General features: G+C 33.8%; 2 protein-coding genes and 1 long non-coding RNA gene across 3 annotated transcripts; all 3 read left to right on the top strand.

Moving 5' to 3' along the window:
• Positions 1 to 9317: 9317 nt before the first annotated feature.
• LOC120262328 lies at positions 9318 to 11337 on the top strand. Its single transcript, XR_005536756.1, has 3 exons — positions 9318 to 9442; positions 10726 to 10787; positions 11099 to 11337. It is a non-coding gene; the product is annotated as an uncharacterized LOC120262328 (long non-coding RNA).
• Positions 11338 to 11405: 68 nt separating this feature from the next.
• Positions 11406 to 13677, top strand: LOC120259961. Its single transcript, XM_039267413.1, has 6 exons — positions 11406 to 11476; positions 11585 to 11702; positions 11794 to 12072; positions 12154 to 12255; positions 12738 to 12799; positions 13392 to 13677. The coding sequence occupies exons 1-6, from the start codon at positions 11406 to 11408 to the stop codon at positions 13675 to 13677; spliced, it is 918 nt and encodes a 305-aa protein (XP_039123347.1).
• Positions 13678 to 19449: 5772 nt separating this feature from the next.
• Positions 19450 to 20457, top strand: LOC120261756 (BAG family molecular chaperone regulator 2-like). The gene is made up of 2 exons (XM_039269739.1): positions 19450 to 19853; positions 19938 to 20457. The coding sequence occupies exons 1-2, from the start codon at positions 19610 to 19612 to the stop codon at positions 20153 to 20155; spliced, it is 462 nt and encodes a 153-aa protein (XP_039125673.1). The 5' UTR covers positions 19450 to 19609; the 3' UTR covers positions 20156 to 20457.
• Positions 20458 to 26897: the final 6440 nt, after the last annotated feature.

The raw sequence follows: 26897 nt of genomic DNA, 5'->3' as shown, positions 1-26897 counted from the left end.
ATGTTGCTTGATGATGAAATCTCAGCCCTCCGATCAAACTTGAACTATTTATCATGCCTCGAACTTAAGACAATGTTTCCTGATGATGAAATCTCAGCCCTCCGATCAAATTTGAATTATTTATCATGCCTCGAACTTAAGACAATGTTTCCTGATGATGAAATCTCAGCCCTCCGATCAAACTTGAACTATTTATCATGCCTCGAACTTACGACATGTTGCTTGATGATGAAATCTCAGCCTTTTAATCCTATCCCTTGATCCAAACTATTCATCATATTACCCTCAAATCTAAATAAATTATATGCTCCTCATATTAATTGTCTGATCGCTTTGGATAAATAAACCACACTGAAAATATTCAATAATGAGATATATATATTTCAATAAGGCAACAAGGCATGTAATGTGGTGATGAGATACATGCAATGGTTATGCTCATATATAACATATATATGGATATACAAAAAATCAAACTCAAAGTAATCAAGTCAAGACTCAAGATATGAAAAGAATCCAAACTTGAAGACCCATATATATCGACAATTAAACCAAGAGGTCTCAAGACATCCAAGTCAAAGAACCAAAAAGTTTCACAAGTCAAAATGCAAATCGACAATTAAACTCAGTGGTCTCAAGACATCATAAGTCAAAGGTCCAAAGAGTTCACAAGTCAAAATATAGATCGACAATTGAACCCAATGGTCTCAAGACATCAGAAGTCAAAGACCCAAAGAGTTCACAAGTCAAAATACAAATTGACAATTGAACCCAGTGGTCTAAGACATCAGAAGTCAAAGACCCAAAGAGTTCAAAAGTCAAAATACAAATCGACAATTAAACTCAACAGTCTCAAGACATCATAAGTCAAGGACCCAAAGAGTTTCACAGGTCAAGACTTGAAGAAAGTTTCACAAGCACAAAAGCCGAAGCTTATGGAAAGTCAAAATCAAGTTCATGATTCATCAACATAAAGAATCTAGAACGTAAAATACAAATCAAATTCAAAAATGTAAAAATGTCTCAGACACAAGTTCATAAATCAAGATGATTTCAAATTTCTTGTATTTTCAATGAAATCTATGAATTCATATTTATTAGAATGAATGAAATTAATTGTCACAAATTGTTTCCTTTTTCACACTTATTTCTTAATCGGAGGTTCCTGCGATAATGTCCAGGGTAATTAACATTAAGGGCTTGCCCCTAATGGAAGTCATGAACCCATAATCTCTTGAAGTCATAAAAAATTAAATTTGATTTGTGATCCATTTATTTTAACCGGCCTAACCCTAATTAAAAGACCGGGTGAGAAAAAAGGAGTCCACAAGGTGAAAGAAGAGTCCAAAGGTGATGTCTTCTTAGATAACTTTAGACTCAAAAATACAGAAATGCTATTTATATATATAAATACAAGAGTGGAGCACTAAGAGAAGAAGTAGAAGAGGAGGATGAGATCAAGGATAGGTTTAATGGGTTTAGGTACTACTTGTAAGTTAATTGTTTTTGTTGTTTGTTTATGGGTTTTGGTTGTGAATCCATTGATGCTTCTATTGTTCATGTTTTTAACTTAAGTTTTGTTCAAGTTGATTGAATCAAATGTTGACCAAACTAGACTATTTGGTATATGCATGACTTTTTCCATGTTTCAACTATTTAAAAATACACATATGATCTGGAGCTTAATTTTGGTCTTCCATAAATTAATAAAACCAACTCATAGTGAGAGTTTGTAAGGACAATACCAACTTCCTAACATTTACCAATTTTTAATATATATATATATACTAACCATTAACAATATGTTTATTTATATATATACCTTAACAACTCCATGGTCTTATGATGATGATCAATATAGTACTATTTTTTTTTTCACTGGAGTACACCGCCATGAGAAGAACTAACTATAATGCATATACATATTATATATATATATATATATATATACTATAAATGTGGAAAGAGAAACAACCAAGAAGTTATCATCAAGTTAGTAAAAATAAATTTAACTTCATCTAGGAAATATGTTATGAAACAAGGATGCTACTTTATATGGATATATATTCCATAATGAGCATTAAATATAGATTCCATAACTCACATGTTTATTCTTTATATGGATATAGAATAACCACTTTTATATTGTTTATGATTATTTTCTTACATGGATCATTCATCTATTTTTAATAGGTTTATGATTACTTTGTTCATTTAAATAGAATAACCACATCTATATTGTTTATGATTAATGCATGTTAATTGTAGATGTTGATGTAGTTATTTTGATTACTACATGCATGAATAAATAAACAAAATGATCTCTTGTTATAGTTAATATGTGTTCATGCATGTATATATTGTCTACTATTTTACATGCTTTTCAAATGGTGCATAATACTTAATTACAAATAGTGGTTGTAGGACAAAAATGTTGTCAAGACAGTGGATGTATAATCGAAATCTACCTGGGCGAAAAAGATTAACTGACGAATTTATTGCCGGGGTGGATGAGTTTATCCAGTTTGCAATTAATCAGGATGACTCATATAAGAATGGAGAAAATATTAGGTGTCCTTGTTTTAAGTGCAAAAATACACAATTTGTTCACCCAAATGATGTTGTTACACATTTATATCGTCGTGGGTTTAAACAATGTTATTGGAATTGGACTTGTCATGGAGAAGAATTGTTCCCAACTAGTGACGAGCAAAATGATGTTCAGGATCGTATTGTGGAACAAGTGACACATTGGGGTGACTATGGGCAGATGACTTGGGATCAAAGGATGGTATATGATTGCATTCGTTCTCATGTTCCGCCACTAGATCCATCTCATTGTGATAATGAAGCAGGTCCAAGCGTACAACCACCATTAGATGAGCCAATTTTCGGTTTTTCAGGATGGTGAGAGAAGTCAATTATCTGATAGATTTTTTGATGTGTTAAAAGTTGCTGATCAACCTTTGTATGAAGGTTGTGAGAATCACTCTCAATTGTCTTTTGTTGCTAGAATGTTATCTATCAAGTATGATGCCAATATGTCTGAGGCTGATTTTAATACTATGATTACTGCAATTAAAGAGGTTCTTCCTTCAGATAATACAATACCAACAGATTATTACCATCACAAAAAAAAACCATGAATGAATTGGGGCTGCCCGTGGTTAAAATTGATGCTTGCAAAAATGGTTGTACGTTATATTGGAAACATGATGACATGCACATTTCATGCAAGTTCTGCAATGAGCCGAGGTATAAACAGATAAAGGGTCGACGCAAGCTACCTGATAATGGCAGGCATAAAAAGATTGCGCAAGCAATATTAAGATATTTACCATTAACTCCAAGATTGCAGAGGTTATATGCTTCTAGTGCTACAGCAACGCACATGACTTGGCATGCTACTCATGAAAGAAACGAGGGAGTAATGCATCATCCATCTGATGGTGAAGCATGGAAACATTTTGATGGAATTTATCCCAATTTCGCCAAAGAACCTTGTATTGTTCGTTTGGGTTTGTATGTTGATGGTTTTGCACCGCATGGACAGTTTGGGAGAACATATTCTTGTTGGCCAGTTTGATCGAATGCTTTCCATCTGCAACATGGTAGGAAGACAAGTTATTTTGATTGTCATCGGATGTTCTTACCACGAAATCATGCATACCGCAAGGACAAGAAATCTTTCATACGTGGTCGATTGGAAAAAAATACTTCACCACAAAGATTATCAGGTGAGGAAATTTTTAATCAAGTTATGCTATTTCCAACAGCAATGGAAGACCCGGTTAACACACCTCCAGGGTATGGAGCAACACATAAGTGGACAAAAAAAAGTTTTTTTTTGGGATCTACCCTATTGGAAAAATCAAGGTTGTCAGACCCGGACCGGCCCGGCTGGTTCAACCGAAAAAACCGGGAACCGGCCATATGGCCGGTCCGGGCATGACCCATTGAACCGGATGTATGGAGACTCGGTATCAACCCGGTGACCCGGCCGGTTCAACCTTGAACCGGTTGACTCGGTCGGGTCAACCGGGTCATAAAGTTAATGAAATTTAGGGCTTTCAACTCAAGCTTCCCCTGGCCCTGGTTTCTTCGTGAAATTTCAAGTTTCAACTCCAGTCCTCCTCCATCGCTCCATCTAGCAGCCCTCTCTTCAGCCAACTCCATCAAACTCCGATGATGCTCCGGTGACTCCACCAACCTTGTGCTTGCTCCTAGTAAGAGATTTATAATCTTGTACCATGCTTTGAGAGATTCATACAGATTATGTTGACAGTTTTGAGAGATTTTTTTGAATGATTTGTAATCTTGTACCATGCTTTGAAAATCTTGTAATCCTTGTTTTTTTTTGTTGTTTTAGTTTTTTTTTTAATGATTTGTTGAATTATCCTATGAATAGATGCACGATACATGGTGAGGATTATCTATATGTATGGCATGGGAATTACTTATTAGAAAGGCCGTATGATACATTCATCCTATCTATTTTACAGAAAAAAATTAATCTTTAAATAAAGTGCCAAAAAAAATTTCTTCCAGGGGCGCTGCCCCCTTGACCCCCGCTCGCTGACCGGGCAGCAAGACCCCCGTAAGCGACGGAAGTAATGCGTCACCGTGCAAATATTAAACTTTCTTATGTGATTGCATAGAGATTATAAAGTGGGAATTGTCTTTTTGTATATTGATTATTTTTCTATAATTTGGCTTCACCTCACATTTATAAGATATTATCTTTGTAGGTTCTAGAAAGGAATGAACATCTAAAAAGAGGTTTTTGTTACTCTAATTTTGCTCACGGCATATGGTAAGTTGGTAATATTTTTATTTTTCATTGTTCATTTTTGTTTTAAAAATTTATGAGTACATCATGTGCCTAAAAAAAATATTTGAGATTACATATTTCATCACAATAGAGATCACACTATAAATTGACAACATATATTGGTTGAAATTGTTATGTGTAGGATCCAGAGGCCGGCAATACACAATCTTCTAGTTGTTCAAGTGGCAATGTTCGTTTGAAGACTGATCCTTCTTGGGACCATTTCAATGTGTCTAATAATGCACAAGGAAAAAAGATTTTCTCATGCCTTTATTGTGGATCAAAATATCAAGGTGGTGGAATTAATAGGATGAAGTATCACCTAGCTTGCATTCGGGGAAATATTACGGCTTGTAAAAAAGTTCCGGATGATGTTCGCAAGCAAATGGCGGGGTTTCTTACTTCATCAAAACAAAAGGAGAAAGATTCATTTGATGATGCATATGAAGAAGTTGAAGAAGATGATGTTCAAGAATTTAGTCCTCTAATGAAGTTACAACAAAAGACAACAACAATAGAAAAATCTTTGGGAAAACGGAAGGCCAAGGATTCCATTGAAAAATTTATGGTTCCAAGGACAACCCCGGAGTCTCAACCAGGAATCAAGAGTGCATTTGCGAACAAACAAGCAATTCAGAAGGCGCATATGGCTTTTGCACGGTGGTTTTATGATTCATGCATTCCATTTAATGCATTGAAGTTACCTTATTTTCAAGTAGCACTGGATGCCATTGCTGGGATTAGATCTCAATATAAAGGCCCATCTTATAATGATATGAGGATTCATTTACTAAAGAATTGTAAAAAGGAATGCCAGTTGCTTGTTGATAACTTTAGAAGCAATTGGGCTAGTTCTGGATGTACGATTATGGGCGATGGTTGGAGTGATCAAAGATAAAGAACTTTGATCAATTTTTTGGTGTATTGTCCTAATGGCATATCTTTCATAAAATCTGTTGATGCATCAGATATGGTTAAGGATGCCACAAATTTGATGAATTTGTTTTCAGAGATTGTGGAATGGGTTGGGCCTTCAAATATTGTACATTTGGTGACAGATAATGCTAGTAATTATGTTGTCGCAGGTATGTTATTTAAAATATTTAGCTTGCTTGCTATTTTATTAGTTATAGATTTTTATATTATTTACTTAACCATGCTTATTTCTAAACTAGTTTGATATATTTTGTCATCATTGCAGGAAGACTATTGCATGAAAAATATAATCACATTTATTGGTCTCCTTGTGCCGCACATTGCCTAAATTTGATTTTGAGAGATATTGGGAAGAGGGATCATATGGTTGACCTTGCCTCACGGGCTTCTAAGGTAACCATTTTTATGTACAACCATATATATTTGTTGAGTTGGTTAAGAAAAAGGTTGGGTTGGAAAGAAATTGTGCGCCCGGGAGCAACTCTTTTTGCTACAGTTTTTATCACTCTAAAAAGCATTTATGATCACAAACATGATTTGCAAGCTTTGGTAACCGACAAATACTATACTTGTCATAGATTGTCCAAATCCGCCATTGGTAAATTGGTTTGTTCTATTATTTTGGACAACAAATTTTGGGATGATTGCTTGTTGATGGTGAAAATAGCGGCTCCAATAATTAAGCTACTTCGTGTTGTGGATGCCGATGAGAAGCCTTCTCTTGGTTATGTTTATGAGGGGATGTTTAGAATTCGTAAAGGAATCATGTCTATCTTTAGAGACAAGCAAAGGTTGTATAATCCTTACATCAAAATTGTTGATGAAAGATGGGATAAGCATTTTCGGCGCAACATTCATGCGGCCGCCTATTTTCTCAACCCCGCTTTTTTATATGATGAAAGCACATTTGTAGAAACTCCAGAAGTAATGCAAGGCCTACTTGATTTGTTAGAGCAAAGAAGCATATGTAGCAATAGTGAGAAGGCGATGAAGGAGATCAAAATATATCGAGATCGATTAGGGAGTTTTAGTCGTGAATCCGCTTTGCAGGCATCTAAAAATATGCAACCAGGTTAGTTCCACATTCCAAATTGTATTTGATGTTAAATGTCAATTTAAATTATATCTTGTTATTTACTAATATATTTTAAACTTTCATACATTTTGTAGATGAATGGTGGAAATTATTTGGACATAGTGCGCCTCACTTGCAAAAAGTGGCTATTCGACTCCTTAGTCAAACTGCTTCTTCATCAGGATATGAACGTAATTGGAGCCTCTTTGAGCGCATTCACACTAAATGAAGGAACAAATTGGAGCATCAAAGGTTAAATGATCTTGTGTATGTGACTTATAACTTATGTTTACGGCAAAGGTATTAACATTACATGTTCTCATTTATAATTTTGTTATTTTTAGTTAGATAAATTTATTTCTTATATTTTAGAATATAGATAGACATCAACACAAGAAAAGGAGCTATGATCCGGTTGATTATGATTGTATCGATAAGACGGATTTTTGGGTAGCGGAAGATGAATGTCCTCCCGAACTTGATTATGAAGAAATCATGGATGATAATGTTTATGGAGATGATGCTATTCCTATATTTGATGATCGTCATGGTCAAGGTTAACAAAATACAAAAGTTTTAATATTAAATGTATAGTTGATAACAAGCCTTTTAAAAAATGGCTTTTATTTTGTTTATTAGATGATATGGATATCCAAGAAGAAGTAAATTTGCAAGATTTTGGTGATGTTTGTGGTGATGTTGGTGACCATGCAAGCTTTGATCAAAGATTTGATGGAAGTGATGATATTAATTTGAGTTTTGATCCAAGTTCATGGACCTAACTCATGTTAGTTGTGTTTGTCTATTTGAATACTTGGGTAAATCTTTTGATTATGTATTTGTGACTATTTTGTTATACTTGGTATGTGTTTGTTTTGACTTTTTGAGTGTGGAATTAAACTTTATGTCTTTTTTTGTTGTTAGTTGTATTTGAATACTTTGGTAATTGTTGTTATCTTTGGATTATGTATTTGTGACTTTTTTTGTTGTCTTTGAATTTTTGATTGGTATGTGGTTGTTTTTGTGTGAAATTAAACTTTAAATCATGTAATTGTTATTTTTTATGATGCTTGTTTTGAGTATGTATTTTTTTCATTATTTTTGTTAGGTTGATGTGTGCATGTTATATTTTTGATGATGGTTGCTATGATTGTGTATTTTTTATTTTTTTGTTAGGTTGATGTGTGCATGTTATATTTTGATGATAGTTGCTATGAGTATGTATTTTTTATTTTTTTTGTTAGGTTGATGTGTGCTTGTTATATACTTATATTTTGATGATGGTTGCTTTGAGTGTGTAATTTTGATTATTTTGTTAGGTTGATGTGTGCTTGTTATGAGTATAAAATGAATTTGGATATCAAATATAAGTAGTTTTATATTTTTTTTATATTATAATTATGGTTTTTAATATTATATTTTGATTATTTTCTAATTATTAATTATTATAATATATTTTTTAATATTTTATTATTGACCCCGGTTCGACTCGGTCGAACCCATCGACCCCTGACCCTTGGGCTTGGCCGGGTCGATGCCCGGGCCGGGTCTGACAACCTTGGAAAAAATAATCTGATCCGACATAATCTTGATGCGATGCATATAGAAAAAAAAATGTCTTCGACAATGTGTTTTTCACAATTATGGATGTGAAAGGGAAGAGTAAGGATAATATTAATGCAAGAAAAGATGTTGGTATTCTTTGTGACCGTAAAGAGATAGTAGTTCCTTCAAACTTTTCAAGTCGAACTATTCCTAAAGCAGTTTATACCTTGACAAAAGAACTAAAGAGGGTCATTTGTGGATGGATTCAAGAATTAAGGTTTCGGATGGTTATGCTTCTAATCTTGGAAGGTGTGTTGACATGAATGAATTGAAAATGATTGGCATGAAGAGTCACGATCGCCATGCGTCTTTTATGCAAAAGGCTCATTCCAATTGCCTTTAGAGAATTATTGCCATCATTTGTTTGGAATCCGTTGACAGAATTAAGTTTGTTATTTCGCACGATATGTTCTACTGCAGTTGATATTGATAAAATTATTGAGTTAGAGGAAATGGTTGCAGTGATTTTATGTAACTTGGGAAAAAAATATTTCCACCAGCTTTTTCTCATTCCATGGAACATCTCATTGTTCATTTGCCCTATGAAGTTAGAATTGGAGGTCCTGTTCAATATAGATGGATGTACCACTTTGAGAGGTAATTCACGCCATTTCCTAGTTTTGATGTCTTCAATTCCTTCTTTACATAATTTATATAGAGGTATACTATTTTTATACGTGTAGGTTTCTCAAAGAATTAAAGAAAACATTAAAGAATAAAGCACACATCGAGGGTTCAATATGCCAAGCATATATTGCTCAAGAAATCAACATTTTTGCGGAGCATTACTTTGAGCCTCACATATCGTGTAGAAGGAGGAGGCCACGACAAAATGATGAGGGTTGTAGCAATGAAATTTTTTCACCTTTCTCAATATTCAATTATACTGGTCGAGGCCAAGGTCGTCCAAAAATTAGGTGGTTATCTGAAGATGAGTTACATGTAGCACATACTTATGTGTTACGAAATTGTCCAGAAGTATATCCATATTACAAGTAAGTTATTATTGAATAATGAGAAATATAATTTTATAATGTGTACATGTTGAAGATCTAATTTTGATATATAAGTATTTCTTGTTTGAATGGACATTCTTAGGATATTTGTCACCTACTTGGAAGGGAACACATCTGATGCCATCGATAAGGCAGTTGATAAGCATTTCGCAAAATGGTTTGAAAATTTTGTGAGTAATGATGCAGACATGTTTAAATTGTACTAAGAAATAATGAAAATTTCCAATAACATTTGTTTGGGATTTAGGTGGAAAATGAAGTTAATCAAGTAACAGATCCTCTCTTACGGAGTTTGGCTTGGGGTCCATCAAAGAAAGCAACAACATGGAATGCATATTTCATTAATGGCTACAACTTCCATACTGTCACACATGGAATGCAGAAGACCACCATGAATAGTGGTGTTTGTGTAAGAGGAAGCAATTCAGAGGATTCATCTTGTGATTTTTATGGTTTACTCGAAGATGTAGTGCAGCTTGAGTACCATGGTAGCAGATGGAATCATGTGGTACTTTTTGAGTGTACGTGGTTTGACCATTAAATGGCACCAAGGTTCACCCCCTATATAAGTTGGTTGATATTAATTGTAAAAGGTTCTATCAAAAGTATGATCCATTTGTGTTGGCCCAACAAGCCACTCAAGTGAACTATGTTGCATACCCGAGCATGAAGAAAAACAAAGTTGATTGGTTGGCTGTGTGTCCCAAAAGCTAGGGGAGTGGTTGAGACAAGTTGGCCGGAAAAAGATGCATCTGCATATCAAATGGAGGAAATCTAGTCCACACCCTGTGTTAGTACTATGGAAGAAATTCCTCCTTTGTTTGGCCCACAAGGCATACAACTTATTGTTGACTTGTCTGATCTACAACCCATTTCGGAAGGTGAAACCGAGGAAGACAAAGAAAACGAGCTAAAAGAAAATGAAGAAAATGAACAAATTGATGATGATGGTGATGGTGATGATGGTGATGGTGATGGTGGTGGTGATGATGATGATGATGATGATGATGATGATGATGATGATGATGATGATGATGATGATGAACATGACTTTTAACAAACTATGCACTATTTTGGCAAAAATCTTCTTTTGTATTTCCTTTTTAGTATGAACCTCTTATTTTTTTATCAAGACAGTTGGTTTTTATTTTTATTTTTGAATAAAAAAACTTGCAATGTAATCTCGGCATGAGAATCTCATTCATGATTTTAATGGGATAAGAATCCTCAACATTTATGTTCTAATTTGTGTTTCAATGTAGGTGGGTTGATTATTTCACTTGAAGCGTGATGGATCGTTATCAAGATTCTAGGACAACATCGGGTATGAATTTTCATTTATTTTAATCTTACTTTTTCTGTAAATTGATTTCAAATTTATTTTGTTAACACAATGATTATGTCAATAAACATATTTATTTTCCCTTAAGTAAGATGGCATGGATATAAAATGAAGAGTCTTGGATTTCTACCATTGTGCTAAATTAGAATTGAATGAATTTGAAACTTGGTAAAATAACAATTTGTTTGAATTACATTGAATTTATCCACCAATAGCAATGCCTTGATATCATTCACGTATATATATAAATATATATATGTACATTTATATTTTTGTTTATGCTTATCTCTTAGGACGGGGTCAGTCTGGACGTCGATCTGGTGGTCGATCGAAATCCGGCCATGGTGGCCGTTCCACATCAGGCCGAGGTCCATCCACCTCGAATATTCGTCAAAGATCCGGTGACAACTCTGCATCAATACCAAATACTATGACGGATTTGGGAATGCCTCCTTGTATACATCCAAGCATTCAACCAACAACAACAATGACTCCCGCATCACCAATAACGCAACCTTCACCAGCTATACCAGTAGCGCACCTCCCCCAATTCCACATGGAGAGACTTCTACCCATGCATCTGAGGACTACTCCCCGGTAATGGAAGTGCCATCCAATGAGTCTGAGAGCACTGGACCCCCTTGGTTGATCACCCCGGACAGTTTAATTGTGTGAGTTGCATTTCATGTTATAACAATTTTACAATTTTGTATATAATTTATCTAATAAAGGATTTCTAAGTTTTAAGTAAATTTGTTTTATATCACTCTTTTATTTAGAGATTATGAAGTTAAGAGAGCAATACATGAATTAGTGAAAGGTCACTATAAAGAGGCATGGACTGGATGTGGAAAAGTGCCCAAAGATGTGAGGCAAAGGATATTCATTGCTTTTAAGGTAAGTATCATTTAATTAATTAAGTGGTCCAATATCTTTTAAGTATACATATTAATTATAATAAAGCATTACTGTTGTTAATATTTTTAAGGGCATTTATACATGGGAGCCACAGCATGAGTCGTCAGTGTTGCGACATTTTAGAAGTGAATGGCTGAAAAAAAATTTATATCTTGCACATAAATTGTATAAGGCTCCATTTCCATGGATGGCTCTTGTAGTTTGGGAGGGTTTGCAGAGATATTGGGAGTTAGAGGAGTTTAAGAGAATAAGTGAAAAGAACAAACAAAATAGGGCAGAAATTGGAAGCTCCTCCACAGTTATTTATCATGGTGGATCTGTCAGTACTGTTGTGCACCGCCTTAGACTGGTAATGTCCCTTATCCATTTAAATACCATTATAATTGTTACATTTGACTATTTAATATTTATTTACTATGTTGTTTTTTAGGCGGAGGAATTGGGTAGGGAGCCGACACCTAAAAAATGTTTTATCCGGACTCATGGAAGGAAAGATGGCACACTTGAGGCTGGGCGTGCCACAGAAATTGTTGTATGTATAATATATTTTTTTCATAATACAACATTATTGAAGCTAAAAGATGAAAATTTTAGAAATTACATTTTAATGTGGCAAGGTTCATTGAGATATATTTTCAAAAAATCAATTAAGCTAATGATTGTTAACATGCTATACCACTTAAGGAAATTTACAAGTAAAACAATAGTGTGCTTTTGTTGTTAAGAACAAAATATTTGACTTGTCTTAAATCTTATATGGATGTAGATATACATATCTATATTGATTTATGTTTTTTATCAAAGAATTTAGTTAGGAATGTGATGGGGAAAGATCTTATTTTCTTTCACATGTTGAGATAATATTTGACTTGTATTTTGTTGTTATATTTAAGGTCCTATGAATATTAGCCACCAGGATATAACTCAAATTTTATGTGACTTCAAGTATGAAGACTGTTTAGAGATTTGTTTGCAATATCTTTATATTTGAGATTTACCTTCTTTAGTTCTTAGGGTCTGTATGAGCCTTCATGTTCCAAGGCTATAAGTTCAACTTTTGGATGTATGCCTGAAAAGTGAGATTGGTGATTGTTTGAAAGTTGATCTATTGCAATAAAAAGACTTGAATCATTGGTGCTAATCCTTTCTAACTGTACAAGCTCTTTTTTGGGCTTTATATTTGTCAATTTACAATTTAGTGCTTTCCTGTTGAAACAAAAGCTATGTTTTATTGGTTTAAATGATTTTATTTGAATTGTTTCACATTTAACAATTCACTTTTTAAGAGAAACTGCTAAACATGATGTATTGATAAGAGTTGCATGTTGTTATAGGCCTAACTTTTACTTATTTTATGATAGGATTAAGGATAAGAGTTCTCCTTGCTTTTATATTTAAAACTTATGATATCACATTCACATAATAGATATGTAACCACATATTTGCATTTTTATTATACATATCAACTATTTGTCCAGTTTGTATGATGGCAAATAAGAAGGTTGTTTGAATAAATTGGGTATTTTAATATATTATTCATAAATATTAATGTGATTATTTTGAGTTTAAATTTTGTTTGATTTTGAATAATATTTATATAATCATTTTGAAAGGAAGCTTACTTGAAATGCAGGAATAATTTGAGAAAGCTATTGTAGACAAATGCAGTCAAGGCGTAGATAAGGATTCTATCAATCAAGATGAATTATGGGATGAGATAGCTATTGGAAGTCGTAACAGAGTTGTAGGAAAAGGTAACATTATCAGGCAAATATCCTCATCCAATTACAAGCCGCGCTCGGGGCCTTCAGAATCAACTGAACAACTCCGCAACAAAGTTAAAGAGTTACAGGAGGAGCTTGCTAGATCTCGTGCTAAGGCTGATGCTGAGTTGGCTCGACGTGAGTTATTTGAATCATCATTGCTTGCTGCACTTCGGGGTACAAGGTATTGACCTCTCAAGCATGCCTACTACTGCTCGTACACCACATGCTCCTCGCGCACCAACAGGAGAGTCTCAAACACATGCCGACGAGCACTCTCCAATGTTGAAAAGAGTTCGGGTTTCCCAGTCTACAAATAATTCTCTTGACGACTTTGAGGATGATGTAGGTCAGGACTAGGATAATGTAGAGGGTTATGATTTTGTGGTATTTTGTTGGATGATGTAGGATGGGATTAAGATGACTATAATAACATTTATGTTTATTTTACAAATGTTAGAGAACATATTTTGGTAAATTAATGCAGGTTGTAATATCAAATGAATCTACCATTATTTAGAAAATTAAATTTTAATTTTTCATGAAATAAATAAAATTATGCCAAATTTTTTGCCAAATTCCGTGCCAAATTCTGTGCCAAAAATGTGTAAATAATTATGTAAATAATAAAACCGTGACAACATTTGTGACAAAAAAACCGTGCCAAACCACACCGTTCCAAAAACCGTGACAAATAAACCGTTCCAAAAACCGTGACAAACTCCGTGGCACACAAAATTGTGCCAAAAACCGTGACAAACCTAACCGTGTCAAAAATCATGACAAACCTAACCGTGCCAAAAACAGTGACAAATCTAACCGTGCAAAAATCCGTGACAAAAACTACCGTGCCAAAAACCGTGACAAATACGACCGTGCCAAAAACCGTCACAACCTATACCGTACCAAAAACCGTGACAAATTCAACCGTGCCAATATCCGTGACCAAAACAGTGACAATAAACACCGTGCCAAAAACCGTGCCAAAATATATCCCGTGCCAAAAACCGTGACAATCATTGTCACGGTTTTTCTATACCGTGACAAATTATATTTGTCACGCATGCTATAGGCACAATTGAGATTCCGTGCCAAAATCAATTTGTCACGGTTTTTAGACCAAAAATCGTGCCAAATTTACCGTGTCAAATTCCTGTTTTTCTTGTAGTGATAATCAATGTTTTGGATAATCACTCGCTTTTGAATTCGGGTGGAGTTATTCTTTTGATTAAAAAAAAGAGTATGAAAGGAGACTAGTAACATAGGATCCCTCATCCATATTTTAATTTGTACTCTTCCAAATAGACAAGATAAAATTAGAAGCACCATTACGGACTTATAAAAAAAAAGCAATGGCGATGTTCTCCTAGGATATATTTTGAAACCGGAGTTTGGTTTTGTTTAATAGAAAATGAAAGGACACGGCACTCTTCGTGCAAAAACAGCGCGACTCATGAGCCTATGTGCTAAGAAGTTTTAAGCCAAAATTCCGAATCCAACCTTGAAATTTGCGCAAGAGAGGTTGTGTGTAAGAAAGCATAACCATTAAACCAAAGTTGAGGGCTAATGAATAGTGCCATATATAAGGGGTGAAGGCTTTGCAAATAAGCAATGTGTTACTAAACTAAATAAAAATATTTTGAAGCCAAAGATGGTCCCAATATACATGGGCCTCTAACAGTCATCTCTTACGTAAGGGGTTGCAAGTTCAATTCTCTTCAAATGCATGGTGAATAAGGCTCTCTATGCACAAGATGTGGGAGGTCACTTCATACAAATCATACATAGGATTAGAGCACTTGTATATATTCAATATAAACCCGTGCACACCCTTTTAATAGTGGTTTATTTATTTTATCAAATAAATAAATAAGCAAGTAATGGATGGACATACTGAATGTGAAAATAACAGCAAAATCGAATATGAATAAATGCTAGACAACCCTCTGATGAAAAAAAAAAAAAGTGTGCTTTTCATGACTTGAAGTTCTTTTAGACGCATTCATCGGGTCTAATAATATAAATAGAATGCCATGATAGGTTAAAGAAAGCAGTGGAACCTATTAAAACAACCTTGGACAAGTAGGGCCAACTGTAATTTGAGCTTTTGAAAATAGCTTTAAGATGTGAAAATTCTTCACCATTTTTTCACTCAAAAGCATTGAGTAGGAACCAATTCAATCTACATCCATGCAGGTTATTGGCATCTTTTCCATTATTGAGGCTCCCTATTGAATAACAAGTGCAATTATGTTATTTAATAATATTATTATTAAATAATATTTTATAGTTATTAATAGAAAAATTATATAATCAAAACAGTCCATATATTGCAAGGGGTGCAGAGGATATATTTTAATATAATTATGCATATGTGAGACCAAGCCAAGCATGTGTCAGTGAAGGACAATAAACACTGTTTCACTTTCTCTAAGGCATTGTCACTTGTCAGTTATCAATTTTGCACCACTATAAATGTTTGTTTGTGGAGCATAGAGTATAGAATTGAGTTCCCTTGGAATTGAAGCCTTTGCATGGATTAAATAAATTCAATCAATCATGCATTCATGCAGTATAAATAATCACTGATACCTCTTTTCTTCCATCTAATCACTTTCTTTATAAGACATCAAACAGGACAATCTCCATAAAAGAATCTTATTGTCCATTACTAGTAATTTCTTCTTTGTTTTGTTCTTCTCTTTGCCAATAAATTCAAGGCCATGATCTAAAACATATCTACACAAATTTGTTAACTGTTATGTGTGTGTGTATATATATTGATTTATATATTTGGCATAACATGTGGATGCCACATGTTATGAGTACTGATTCTTTTTTTCATTTGCATAAATAGTTAGAAAGATATAATGATGAAAGATCAGCCAAAATTTTCACTTCAATGGAACACCAAATGGCCCACACATCACTAACATTAAAGTTTTAGGCTAAAAAGGTCACAAAGTCTCAAAGATCAGTCACAATCAATAGATTTTCCTTCAAGTATACACCAAATCCAAGTCCTTTTTATCACTAGCATTTCATTTTCTAGGGTTTGTTATGTTGATGATCCTTCAAAAGCACACTAACAAATGTTCATTAAGCTTTTTGATTTTTTGGCAACCTTATAATTATGAACTTACTAAAAAATTTATTGAGTATATTATAAGATTGAAGTTGTGATAACTAAAACAAAAAAAAAAATAAAAATGCTTGCCTTTTGGTTATAATTTATTAATTTTAAATAATAGTACGATATACTATAAACATAAGAAAATGATACACCAATATCTCATATAGATACCAAAATTAAGTCGGACTGACTTATTTATTAATCAATAATAATTGCAAATCTAAACTTTTACATGAGAATAAATGTGCAATTTGTGTCTTTTAAAATATTATGTAGAGTTTAGTTATTTTATATAAAAAAATTCAAATACTATATTTAAGGTGTAATTTATTAACAAAAAACTATAATTCCACGTGAAAATAAGAGTTTATGATATTTTTCGAAAAAATTGAATTTTAATTAGAATTATAGTAAATAATTTTAATGGTACAGCTCCAAGACCAAAATTGAGTTTATATCTTAAATAAAATGTAAAAATTGTTACTATGTTATAATTTTTTTCTAACATCCAAAACATATAATCTAAATATATATTAAAATTTCGGATCAGAGAAATGTTTTTTTTAAACCACTCAAGGTGTATTCCATTAATCATTAAATATTATTACATGACTTAAATATATTTTTATTAATACATACATTTTTACTTATATAATGATTTAGTACAATGTAAAAATATTAATACATTCTAAAACAAACTAATTATTGAACTAAAATAACTTGTCAAATTTATTAGAAAAAGATTTATATATTTAACATCAAAAACTTGGGTAAACAAAAATAGACCATAAAACGGCCATGAAAAGACTCTGAATAAATCACATGCAAGGTCACTTCCATGCACCCCAACTCCCAATTGAAGACAATGGCCTATCACCACCCTCAAACCCTAACTCTCCATCACATCACATGAAATGACATCGCCAAAGAGCCACACACCCACCATCCAAAGACAAAGAGCCCCATATCTTCCCCCATGTTCCCACATATATTCTCTGTATCAACTCCCTCTCCCTTAACTTCCTAGGTTTTCCATTTTCCATGTGCTCTTAACCAACCTTCTCCATTATTTTTAGTTCATCATCTTGTCAACGGATCCTATTCCGGATCCGATAAGCTCGGCCTCAAGTCCTCAAATTGGCATCCAATCCTTAAAAACTCTAATAATAAAAATAATAATAATAATAATTGGATTGCTAAAACTGATCATTTTTTTTAATAAGTGGATAAATAACAATTTTATTAGATGATAAATTAACATTTATATAACAGTAGTATATTGGAAAAAAAAAATACAAATTTAAAGTAATTTATACAAAATATATCAAATAGTCCTCCAAAGTGAAAACCAATTTAACAATGTTAAGTGGAGAGCTCTTCAGAAGAATGCTGTGTGTGATTTGTCCATTCTGAATGGCAATTGAGCATGCTAATTTTGGGTGCTTTAATAAGGTCCAATTGTTAGAGATGGTTCATTTAGGTCAGTATCGAGGGAACCAAAAAGACAAGATTTTGTTTACTTATGGGTATGGAGCCCAACATACCTCTTTTATTTGTAGGGCTTCTCTAGATGAGTCAAGAACATTGATTGTATTTTGATATAAATTTAATTGTATATATAATCTTATTTTTATTAATTATAAATAAAAAAAATTCACATCATACATATTTTGAGTCATGCCTTTGTAGTTTTTTTTTTTTTAAAAGGAAACACTCTAGTTTTCTAACAACACAACATAAATAATATCATATATATTATGAAGTATTTTCTTTTTGGAGTTGAGTTTCATTAATTAATATGGTTAGATGTTTATGTAAGAAGGAAAGATGAAGTATTGAGTGTATTAAGATATATGGCCGACCAGAAGTACAAAATAATAGTTTGTGACCCAGTAATCAAGCAAACAAGCAACTATTGCGCTTGCTATGGCAGCAAACTCCCCATTTCTCCTCCAAAAAGCACTACACTACCACACTTCAATGCTAACAACCAATCATAATTAATTATTTTCTTCTTTATTATAATTAATTCAACATCTATATAAACATTCATACATGCTTTTATGTTATCATATATTTAACATAATATAATAGCTGGGAAATTATATAAAAGTCCTTAAAGACTTTCATTTTGATAAACTAGTCCATGTATTCTTGTTTTGACCTGTCATTTTTTTAAATAGGCTTTTTTTACTTTGTTTATATGTATATATTAATATTAAAAATATTATAAAACTTATTAATCTTATTTTAAATTTGTATTTTAGTGGCAATAACATGTAAGAGTGAAATAACAACAAAACCACAGCTATAATAACTGAACAGTAAAATATTTGACTCTTATACAAAAATCAAAAATTTGATTCTCTTCTGATGGCTATAATATAATAATAAAAAAATATGTGTGGGATGGTTTTATTTATATTGTCATCAAGTTTTAAAATAAAGGAGGTAAGTAATGGACTGAAATGAAGGTAACTCTGATGATGAATGACAATCGATAAATTTGTTTCTAAACGAAATAATTATTTATTTAACACTTATTAGAGATTGTTTAAATATTTGGAAATTATAAAAAGAAAATTTTGAAGGACTTTTTGTTACTTTTACACTATATTAAAAATAAGGTTAGAGGACCAAACCAAAGCAAAGTGTGTTGCCAGCCCCATGTGCACCTCTTCCAAACCCCTTTAAACTCGCCATAATAAATTCTTTCTTCTTTTGTTTTTTTTCCCTCTCCTTCTCTTCTCTCACTGAGTACCAAACGTTTATTATGTCTTTATCTTTGGTATTATTATATTCTAAAGCATCTCAAAAGCATTGTTTAGCCAAGGGAGCTCCCTTTCTCAAGGGCACGCCACCAAAGTAACCCCCAGTCCCAATCCCTCTCTATATATATCTCTCTTCACCCCTGTGGTCTTTTGCAGAGAAAGGGTGGTCTAGAAAGCAAGAAAGGAAAGAGAAGGGAAAGAGATAAAAGGTAAAACAAGATGATGAAGTTGAAGTCAAGAAGGCTTTTCAGGAGTTGCAGCGCAAAGCTTGGAGGAGGAGAAAGAGTGATAAACAGTAACAAGGCTTGTCATGGAGGAGGAGAGATAGAGTGGGAAGTGAGACCAGGAGGAATGCTAGTTCAGAAAAGGGAAAGTTGCAAAGGTGGTGGAGAGCTCATTAGAGTAAGAGTTTCCATGGGATCTCATTGCCATGATATCTCCATTGGAGCCACCTCCACATTTGGTGAGGCTTTTTCTTTCTTTCATCTTGAATACATGGTTGAGTAGTAATTTAAATTGTTGTCTAACATTGAGGACTGGAATGCAGGGGAGTTGAAGGTGGTGCTGTCTTTGGTGACAGGGTTGGAGCCAAGAGCTCAGAGGATTTTGTATAGAGGGAAAGAAAGGGAGGATGTGGATCATTTGCATATGGTTGGGATTAAAGATTCAGATAAAGTGCTGCTTTTGGAGGACCCTGCCATTAAAGATAAGAAATTGAGAGCCATGATGGAAAGGAATCCTTGCAATACTGCTATTAAGGTGTGAGCTTTGAAGCAAAAAATATATATACCTATATATATATATATATATATATATGTGCTAACAATATATAAGGTAGTGAGATGATGGTTTGGTTGGTCTTCCTCTGTTTTTTGAAGTAATGGAGACTCAATTAAATTGAAGTCCGGTTTGATGTAGTGACTATATAATATATATATAGAGAGAGATGTCATGGGAGGTGCTAATTGTAATTGTTGCATCCCCAAAATCTATATATATATATATGTATGAGTTGTGTTTGTAGCTTCTCAGTGTATTTGAATGTGTTAAAAACTGTTGGTTTTCCTTTTTCTTTTGCTTTTATTTTATTTTATTTTAAAGGTTTTATTTTGGTTGTCTTTAAGGAGGGAAAGTTTTCTTGAAAATTTTAATTGGAAATAGGATACTGCTTGTTTAAAACTACAATGTTCAACACTTTATTAAATGATTTTTTTTAATATAAAAAAAAAAGGAATCATGACAATAAAGAATTGAAAATGAGTTAAACAAAGAATTTTTATTACCATCAACTAAACAGATAGATAACACTTTGTTGTTTGTTCTTGATGTCTAATTATTTCTTTATAGAGTTATATGTAATAGAATAACATTTTTATTTTTAATAATATGTAATTAATTATTCTAGAAACATTGACCTTGGGCTATGTTGGCTAAGATGGTTTCTCACTTGACATTTTAGTCATAAATTGTGAAATCCGAATAAAAAAAATTATAAATGATATATTTTTTTTAAATAGAAAAATGAATCAATCACAATAAAGGATTGAAAATGAGTTAAACAAAGAAGAATTTTTATCACCATCAACTAAACAAATAGGTAATACTTTGTTGTTCTGGTCTTGATGTCTAATTATTGCTTTATGAAATTATATGAAATTGAATAACATTTTTATTTTTAATAATATGTAATTAATTATTCTAAAACACATTGACCTTGGGCTTGTTGACTAAGATGGTTTCTCATTTGACATTTTAGTCATAAATTGTGAACATCCTAATAAAAGAAATTAAATGATTTTTTTTAATAGAAAAAAGGAATCACGATAAGGGATTGAAAATGAGTTAAACAAAGAAGAATTTTTATCATCATCAACTAAACAAATAGGTAACACTTTGTTGTTCTGTTCTTGATGTCAAATTATTGCTTTATGGAGTTACATGAAATAGAATAATATTTTTATTTTTAATAATATGTAATTAATTATTCTAGAACACATTGACCTCGGCCTACAATGGCTAAGATGGTTTCTCATTTAACATTTTATTCATAAATTGTAAACATCCTAATAAAAGATATTAGGACATAATAAGTTATTTTGAAAGGCCATGGTTAAAATTTTATTAAAATGTCAAATTTTTTTTTTCTATAGTTGAATAATGACATCACAATTAATAATGAATTGTTTAGTTGATGGGAAAGTGTTAATTAGTTTTGTAAACATAAGTTTTTGTTTTTGTTTTTTGTTTTTTTTTGTTTTTGTTTTTGTTTTTTTGTTTTTTTTGCAAATAGATTGAAAATGAGTTAAACAAAGAAGAAGAATTTTTATCACCATCAACTAAATAAATAGATAACACTTTGTTGTTTTGTTCTCGATGTCTAATTATTGTTTTATGGAATTACATGAAACAGAATAACATTGTTAGTTTTAATAATATATAATTAATTGTTCTAGAACAATATCTTGGGCTTTGTTGGCTAATTAAGATGGTTTCCACTTGACATTTTAGTCATAAATTGTGAACATCCTAATAAAAGAAATTAGGAAAAAAATACTGTTCAACCTTGTAATTTTTAAAACTTCCCAAAAACCCCCTCCTACTTTTACACACCCCGGAAAGCCCTTCCGTTAGTGTTTAACTTTCCTTTTACCCCCTACCGTTCACTTCAAATGGGGCCATGTTGTGAAATCCCATTTTTGCCCTTAAAAATGGTGGGAAAAAAAAGCGTCAAATCACATCATGTCCAACCTTTTCAAGGGCTTCCTGTTTGATTTCCTCATTTGGTTTGTTCGACTTCAGTTCTGCCGGTTTCGTAATACGGTGAGAATCTCTTCGTTGCTATCATTTTCACCATTTCTGCGGGTGTTTATTATAGAGGGTTTTTGTGGTAATGATAGATGTAAATCTGTTTCAGGAAACGACTCTGGGTGAAGTTTATCATACCCGAAATATATAAATCGGTTTCTCCAACAGAAAATAAAGTTGATTTCCATCGGATTGGTCAAGTGTACTTCATCTTCAAATGAGCTGTAATCAATCTTGTTGTCGAGACAGACGATGTGCCATTGTCGAATCCTACTGAAAACGAGTTCATTTCGTTGTAAAGTTCTTCTCGTTTATAGTAGTTATTCTCGTTTATGGTTATCTAGTTGTATATTTTAAATACTGTTTAACTCTTTGCTATTATCTGTTTAAATATATTACAAATTTGTTTAATAATTGTCGTCTCCGTTTAAATTTATCTTTATCTGTTTAACTTTTCATATTAACGTGTAAATTCTCAAAGTCTCTACATAAAATATTGATCTTTTTCATTTGAACTGAAGTGTTGGCAGATGGTAGGTGGCAGGTGGCAGGTGGCAAGGTTATGGTATCCCGTGCATAAGAATTAATGACGGCATTAATTCTTGTGAACGGTAACATAAATATCCGAACACCCATTCGTTGTGATCAGTCAATCTCGGTGCACTGTGCGTTTTACTTTTTTCTCGGATATGAAGCGTCAACCTGCTTGTGGACTTCACACCATAAATGACAAGGAAGAACCCTTCCCATGTACAACCACTCCTCGTCATTCTCATCCTCATCCTCCTCCTCCTCATCTGCTTCTTGTGTATGATATTCGCTGGAGTCAGACGAAAATTCGAATATCAACTCTATCTTAAAGGATGTCTCATGATCCTCCTCATCTTGAAAATCAATCAGCCGTAATCACGCAACAAGTTAAACTATCTTTTCTTGCCCAAGTCGAAATTCCCGCATAATTGCCTGAATGCAGAGGATTCTCCAGCGGTGGATGACGGCCAAGCAATTAAGCGGGCATTTCGACTTGGGTAAGAAAAGAAAGTTTTTACTTATTGCGTGATTGCGGAGGATTCTCTAGAGGAGGAAGATCATGAAACATCCTTTAAGAAGGAGTTGATATTTATCACTTGAGAATTGTTCTTACCGTTTAAGAACCTTACGTCAGTGTACAAATATTACTTTCTGTGTTTAATTATCAGAATCTTCGCTTAAGTCAGACCGTGACACATTGATTAATAGACGTTTTCATGAATGTGTTTGCTTAACCTTTTTTAATGTGTTGCGTTCTACGTTGTGCAGGTTCAAGTTTATGGGCATGAATGTACGAACGAGGGTCGACTCGCGAGTGTCCAAGGTCCGAGAAGACGTTGTAAATGTTGTAAATGTTGTAAATGTTTTATTTTAAATGAAACAAGCTTATTTGAGTGTGAACTTATGATATTTAATCAGATTCTCCATTGTAAACGTTTAAATTTTTTAAACAAACAAACTTATTTGAGTGTCAACTTGTGATAACTTGTGAAATTTAAACAGAGACATAGTAAAAACAATTTCAGAAACAAAAAACGGCATTATAAACAATACAAAAAGTTAAACAATAATCGATTTACTCTTTAAACAATGACAACGGTGTTTAAGCAAATACATAAAGATGTTTAAACAGTGACCTAGGAGGTACCCATCTTCAACGCGATGTCAGTGAAAGCATTCAATTTAAACAATAACATATATTTTAAAACAGTTAAACGGTTTACATATTATTTAAATGATATAGAATTTATTTAAACAGTTAACCGTTATTTTAAACACTATATGTATCGGTTTAAACATAAAAAGCTTGACGTTTAAATAGAGACTCATGTTGAGGTGAGAACTTTCATTCGAGCGATGACAATATGTCTTCCTCGCGACAGTGACATATATTTCCTTTTTTGCCCTTGGGATGGAGGGAAAAATACCGCCCAATCACATCACGTCTAGTCTAACCTCTATACATACAACTGTGCACTTTTTGTTGCCTTTCTGATTGTTGTTTGTTCTTTACATCTTCTTCTTCTTCTTCTTCTTTTTGTTCTTCTTTTCATTTGGTTTGTACAATTTGGTTTTTGGCCGATATATTATAGAGAGTTTTTGTGGTATTGCTAGATTCAACGGGGAGGGAAGAGTGCTAATGTTCACGGCTCAGACTTCTTGGGAGTTTGTGTTAGCTGAGATATGTGAGCGATGGGGTCTTGAAGTTTCCGTTGTCAGGGTGAAGTTTATCACACCCGATGGATATAAAACCGTTTGTCCAATATAAAACGATGTTGACTTCCAGCGGATGTGTCACATGCACTCAATCTTCAAATGCGCTGTAGTTGATCTTGTTGTCGAGACAGACAATGTTCCATTGTCGAATCCTAATGAAAACGAGTTTTACTCGTTGTAAGTTCCTTCTCTTTTATTTGATCCAGTTGTATGGGTTCATTATTGTTTAAGTATGTCAGTCATTGGTTAAAATCTTATACTATTCGTTGAACTTAATTGGTCACTGTTTAAGTATTTAATTTAACGTTTAAATATTTACATTATCACTTAAACATTCTATTCTCCGCTTAACATATTGATCTTGTCATTTAACTGTAGTGTTGGCAGGAATTCAGATTCTGCGAGTGCTCCCGTTCAACCCCATGGTGACCCTGACGGTGTGGGATGTCTTCCTTCCTCGTTAGATTATTCTGAAGTGCTGTCGTTGGATATTGGACAACGTTTTGACGGTGTTGAACATTTCAGGGACGTACTTCAAAATTTTGCAATCAAACGGAATTTTGACTTCAAATTCATAAAGAATGAAAAACATCGGGTGACTATGGAATGCGCTGCCGATGGTTGTCGTTGGCACCTTCATGCATCAAAAGAGTATAATAAAAATACTTTTAGAATCAAGACAATTAACCCGTCACACACTTGCAGTGGTGGCATAGGTTCGGCGTCACATCCGAAAGCGTCTAAAAAATGGGTAAGCGCACGAGTGATTCAGAAGCTCAAGGACCGGCCCTTGTACAAGGCCATCGATATTCAGAAGGATATGTTGCGGGAACATGGTGTCCACATACCATACAAGCAGGCTTGGTTGGGAAAAGAGTATGCCCGGGTGGTCCTCGACGGCAGTGACATCTCCAGCTACGACTTGTTGCTTTGGTATGTGGATAAGGTGGCTGAGACAAACCCCGGCAGCGTTGCGATCGTGGAAAGAGACGGTGATCATTTTAAACGTGCATTCTTTTCTTTCAGCACGTGTATTGTGGGATTCAAGAGGGCTTGCAGGCCGCTGCTGTATCTCGCTGGTACCCACCTCCTTGGAAAGTATCGGGGTACACTACTGGGTGCCACAGGGAAAGATGGAAACAATGGTTTTTTCCACTTCGCCTTCGGTATAGTCGACAATGAGACCCACGCCAATTGGACTTGGTTCATATCCAAGTTAGGACATGCTTTATACGAGGAAGGAGATTATAATGAGATAATTACCTTCGTGTCGGACAGGTCCAAGGGCCTTGTGAACGCAATTGCGAGAATCTTCCCTTCTTCGCCATATGCATACTGTCTTCGATATTTGGAGACCAATTTTATGAAAGACAATGTCAGACTTGGGAAGGCATTGAGGGAGGAGTGCTGGTCTATATGCTTTCGCATTGCGTGGGCATCCACGGCTAAAGAATTCAATGATACCGTGAATGAACTGCAGGCCACATCACCCGAAGCCCATCACTGGTTGATTAATAAATCGGATATGGCACATTGGTCGAATTATCTGTTCAGAGGTGATCGTTGGGGTGAGATGTATTCAAATGTCGCGGAGTCGTTTAATGCTTGGATCAAAGAAGCTCGTCATTTACCAGTGACGAAAATGGTCGACTCCATAAGGTCTGCGAATGTTGATTTACACTTAACATTTAGTGTTACCCTTTAAACATTTTCCATCTTTGTTTAATTAGACTTGTCTGACTTTAAATATTAATTTAATCATTTAACTATTTACAATAATGTTTAAACAAGTTTATGAATTATTTAACCATCACTGTCTTTGTTTAACCTTATTTGCCAGGTTCAAGTTGATGCGCATGTTATGTAACCGGTGTGAGCAAGCGAACAAATTGGAGACCTACTTATGCCCAGACATACATTCGAAGGTAGAGATAATTGTTGAGGATAGCTGAAATCTTCGTGTTGGTCGTTGTGTCGATGAACGTTACGAAGTGATCGACCAGTGCAGCAACTTTGTAGATCTTGCCATCAGAACTTGTTTATGTCGAAGGTGGCAAGTTTATGGTATCCCTTCCAAACACGCTTGCGCTGCAATAATGCAGACAGACACCAACATTCATCGATTTATTAGCGGCTACTTCACCGTCGACAATTACAAACTGGCGTATAAGGAAGCTATATTCCCCATACCAGACGATGACAGGGCTTCAGACAGAAATCATGAGCTTCGTTTGCGACCGCCTGTGACGAGAAGACAGCTTGGGCGTCCTAGACGAAAGAGGATCGAGTCACAAGCGTTTGATGTCCGCGAGTTACATTGCAGCCGCTGCCATGGATCCGGTCACAATCGTAGATCTTGTAATGAAACTATCGCCGACTAGGCATTGTAAAGAAGCTGACTTCTAAAGAGAAACAATCTGAATTGACTTGCAACTTTTCATATTTAAACTCTTAT

This window comes from Dioscorea cayenensis, chromosome 5 (assembly GCF_009730915.1).
Source record: "Dioscorea cayenensis subsp. rotundata cultivar TDr96_F1 chromosome 5, TDr96_F1_v2_PseudoChromosome.rev07_lg8_w22 25.fasta, whole genome shotgun sequence".
NCBI classification, from domain to species: domain Eukaryota; kingdom Viridiplantae; phylum Streptophyta; class Magnoliopsida; order Dioscoreales; family Dioscoreaceae; genus Dioscorea; species Dioscorea cayenensis.
Note: the sequence above shows the minus strand (reverse complement) of the source record. Positions and strands in the feature narration are given on the sequence as shown.

Excerpts from the sequence above, each read along its gene's own strand:
- LOC120259961 (XM_039267413.1), top strand. The coding sequence starts at position 11,406 with ATGGAAGTGCCATCCAATGAGTCTGAGAGCACTGGACCCCCTTGGTTG. Across the intron at positions 11,477-11,584 it reads ACCCCGGACAGTTTAATTGT|AGATTATGAAGTTAAGAGAG; the intron begins GTGAGTTGCATT and ends TCTTTTATTTAG. Across the intron at positions 12,073-12,153 it reads TTGTGCACCGCCTTAGACTG|GCGGAGGAATTGGGTAGGGA; the intron begins GTAATGTCCCTT and ends GTTGTTTTTTAG.
- LOC120261756 (XM_039269739.1), top strand. The coding sequence starts at position 19,610 with ATGATGAAGTTGAAGTCAAGAAGGCTTTTCAGGAGTTGCAGCGCAAAG. Across the intron at positions 19,854-19,937 it reads TGGAGCCACCTCCACATTTG|GGGAGTTGAAGGTGGTGCTG; the intron begins GTGAGGCTTTTT and ends ACTGGAATGCAG.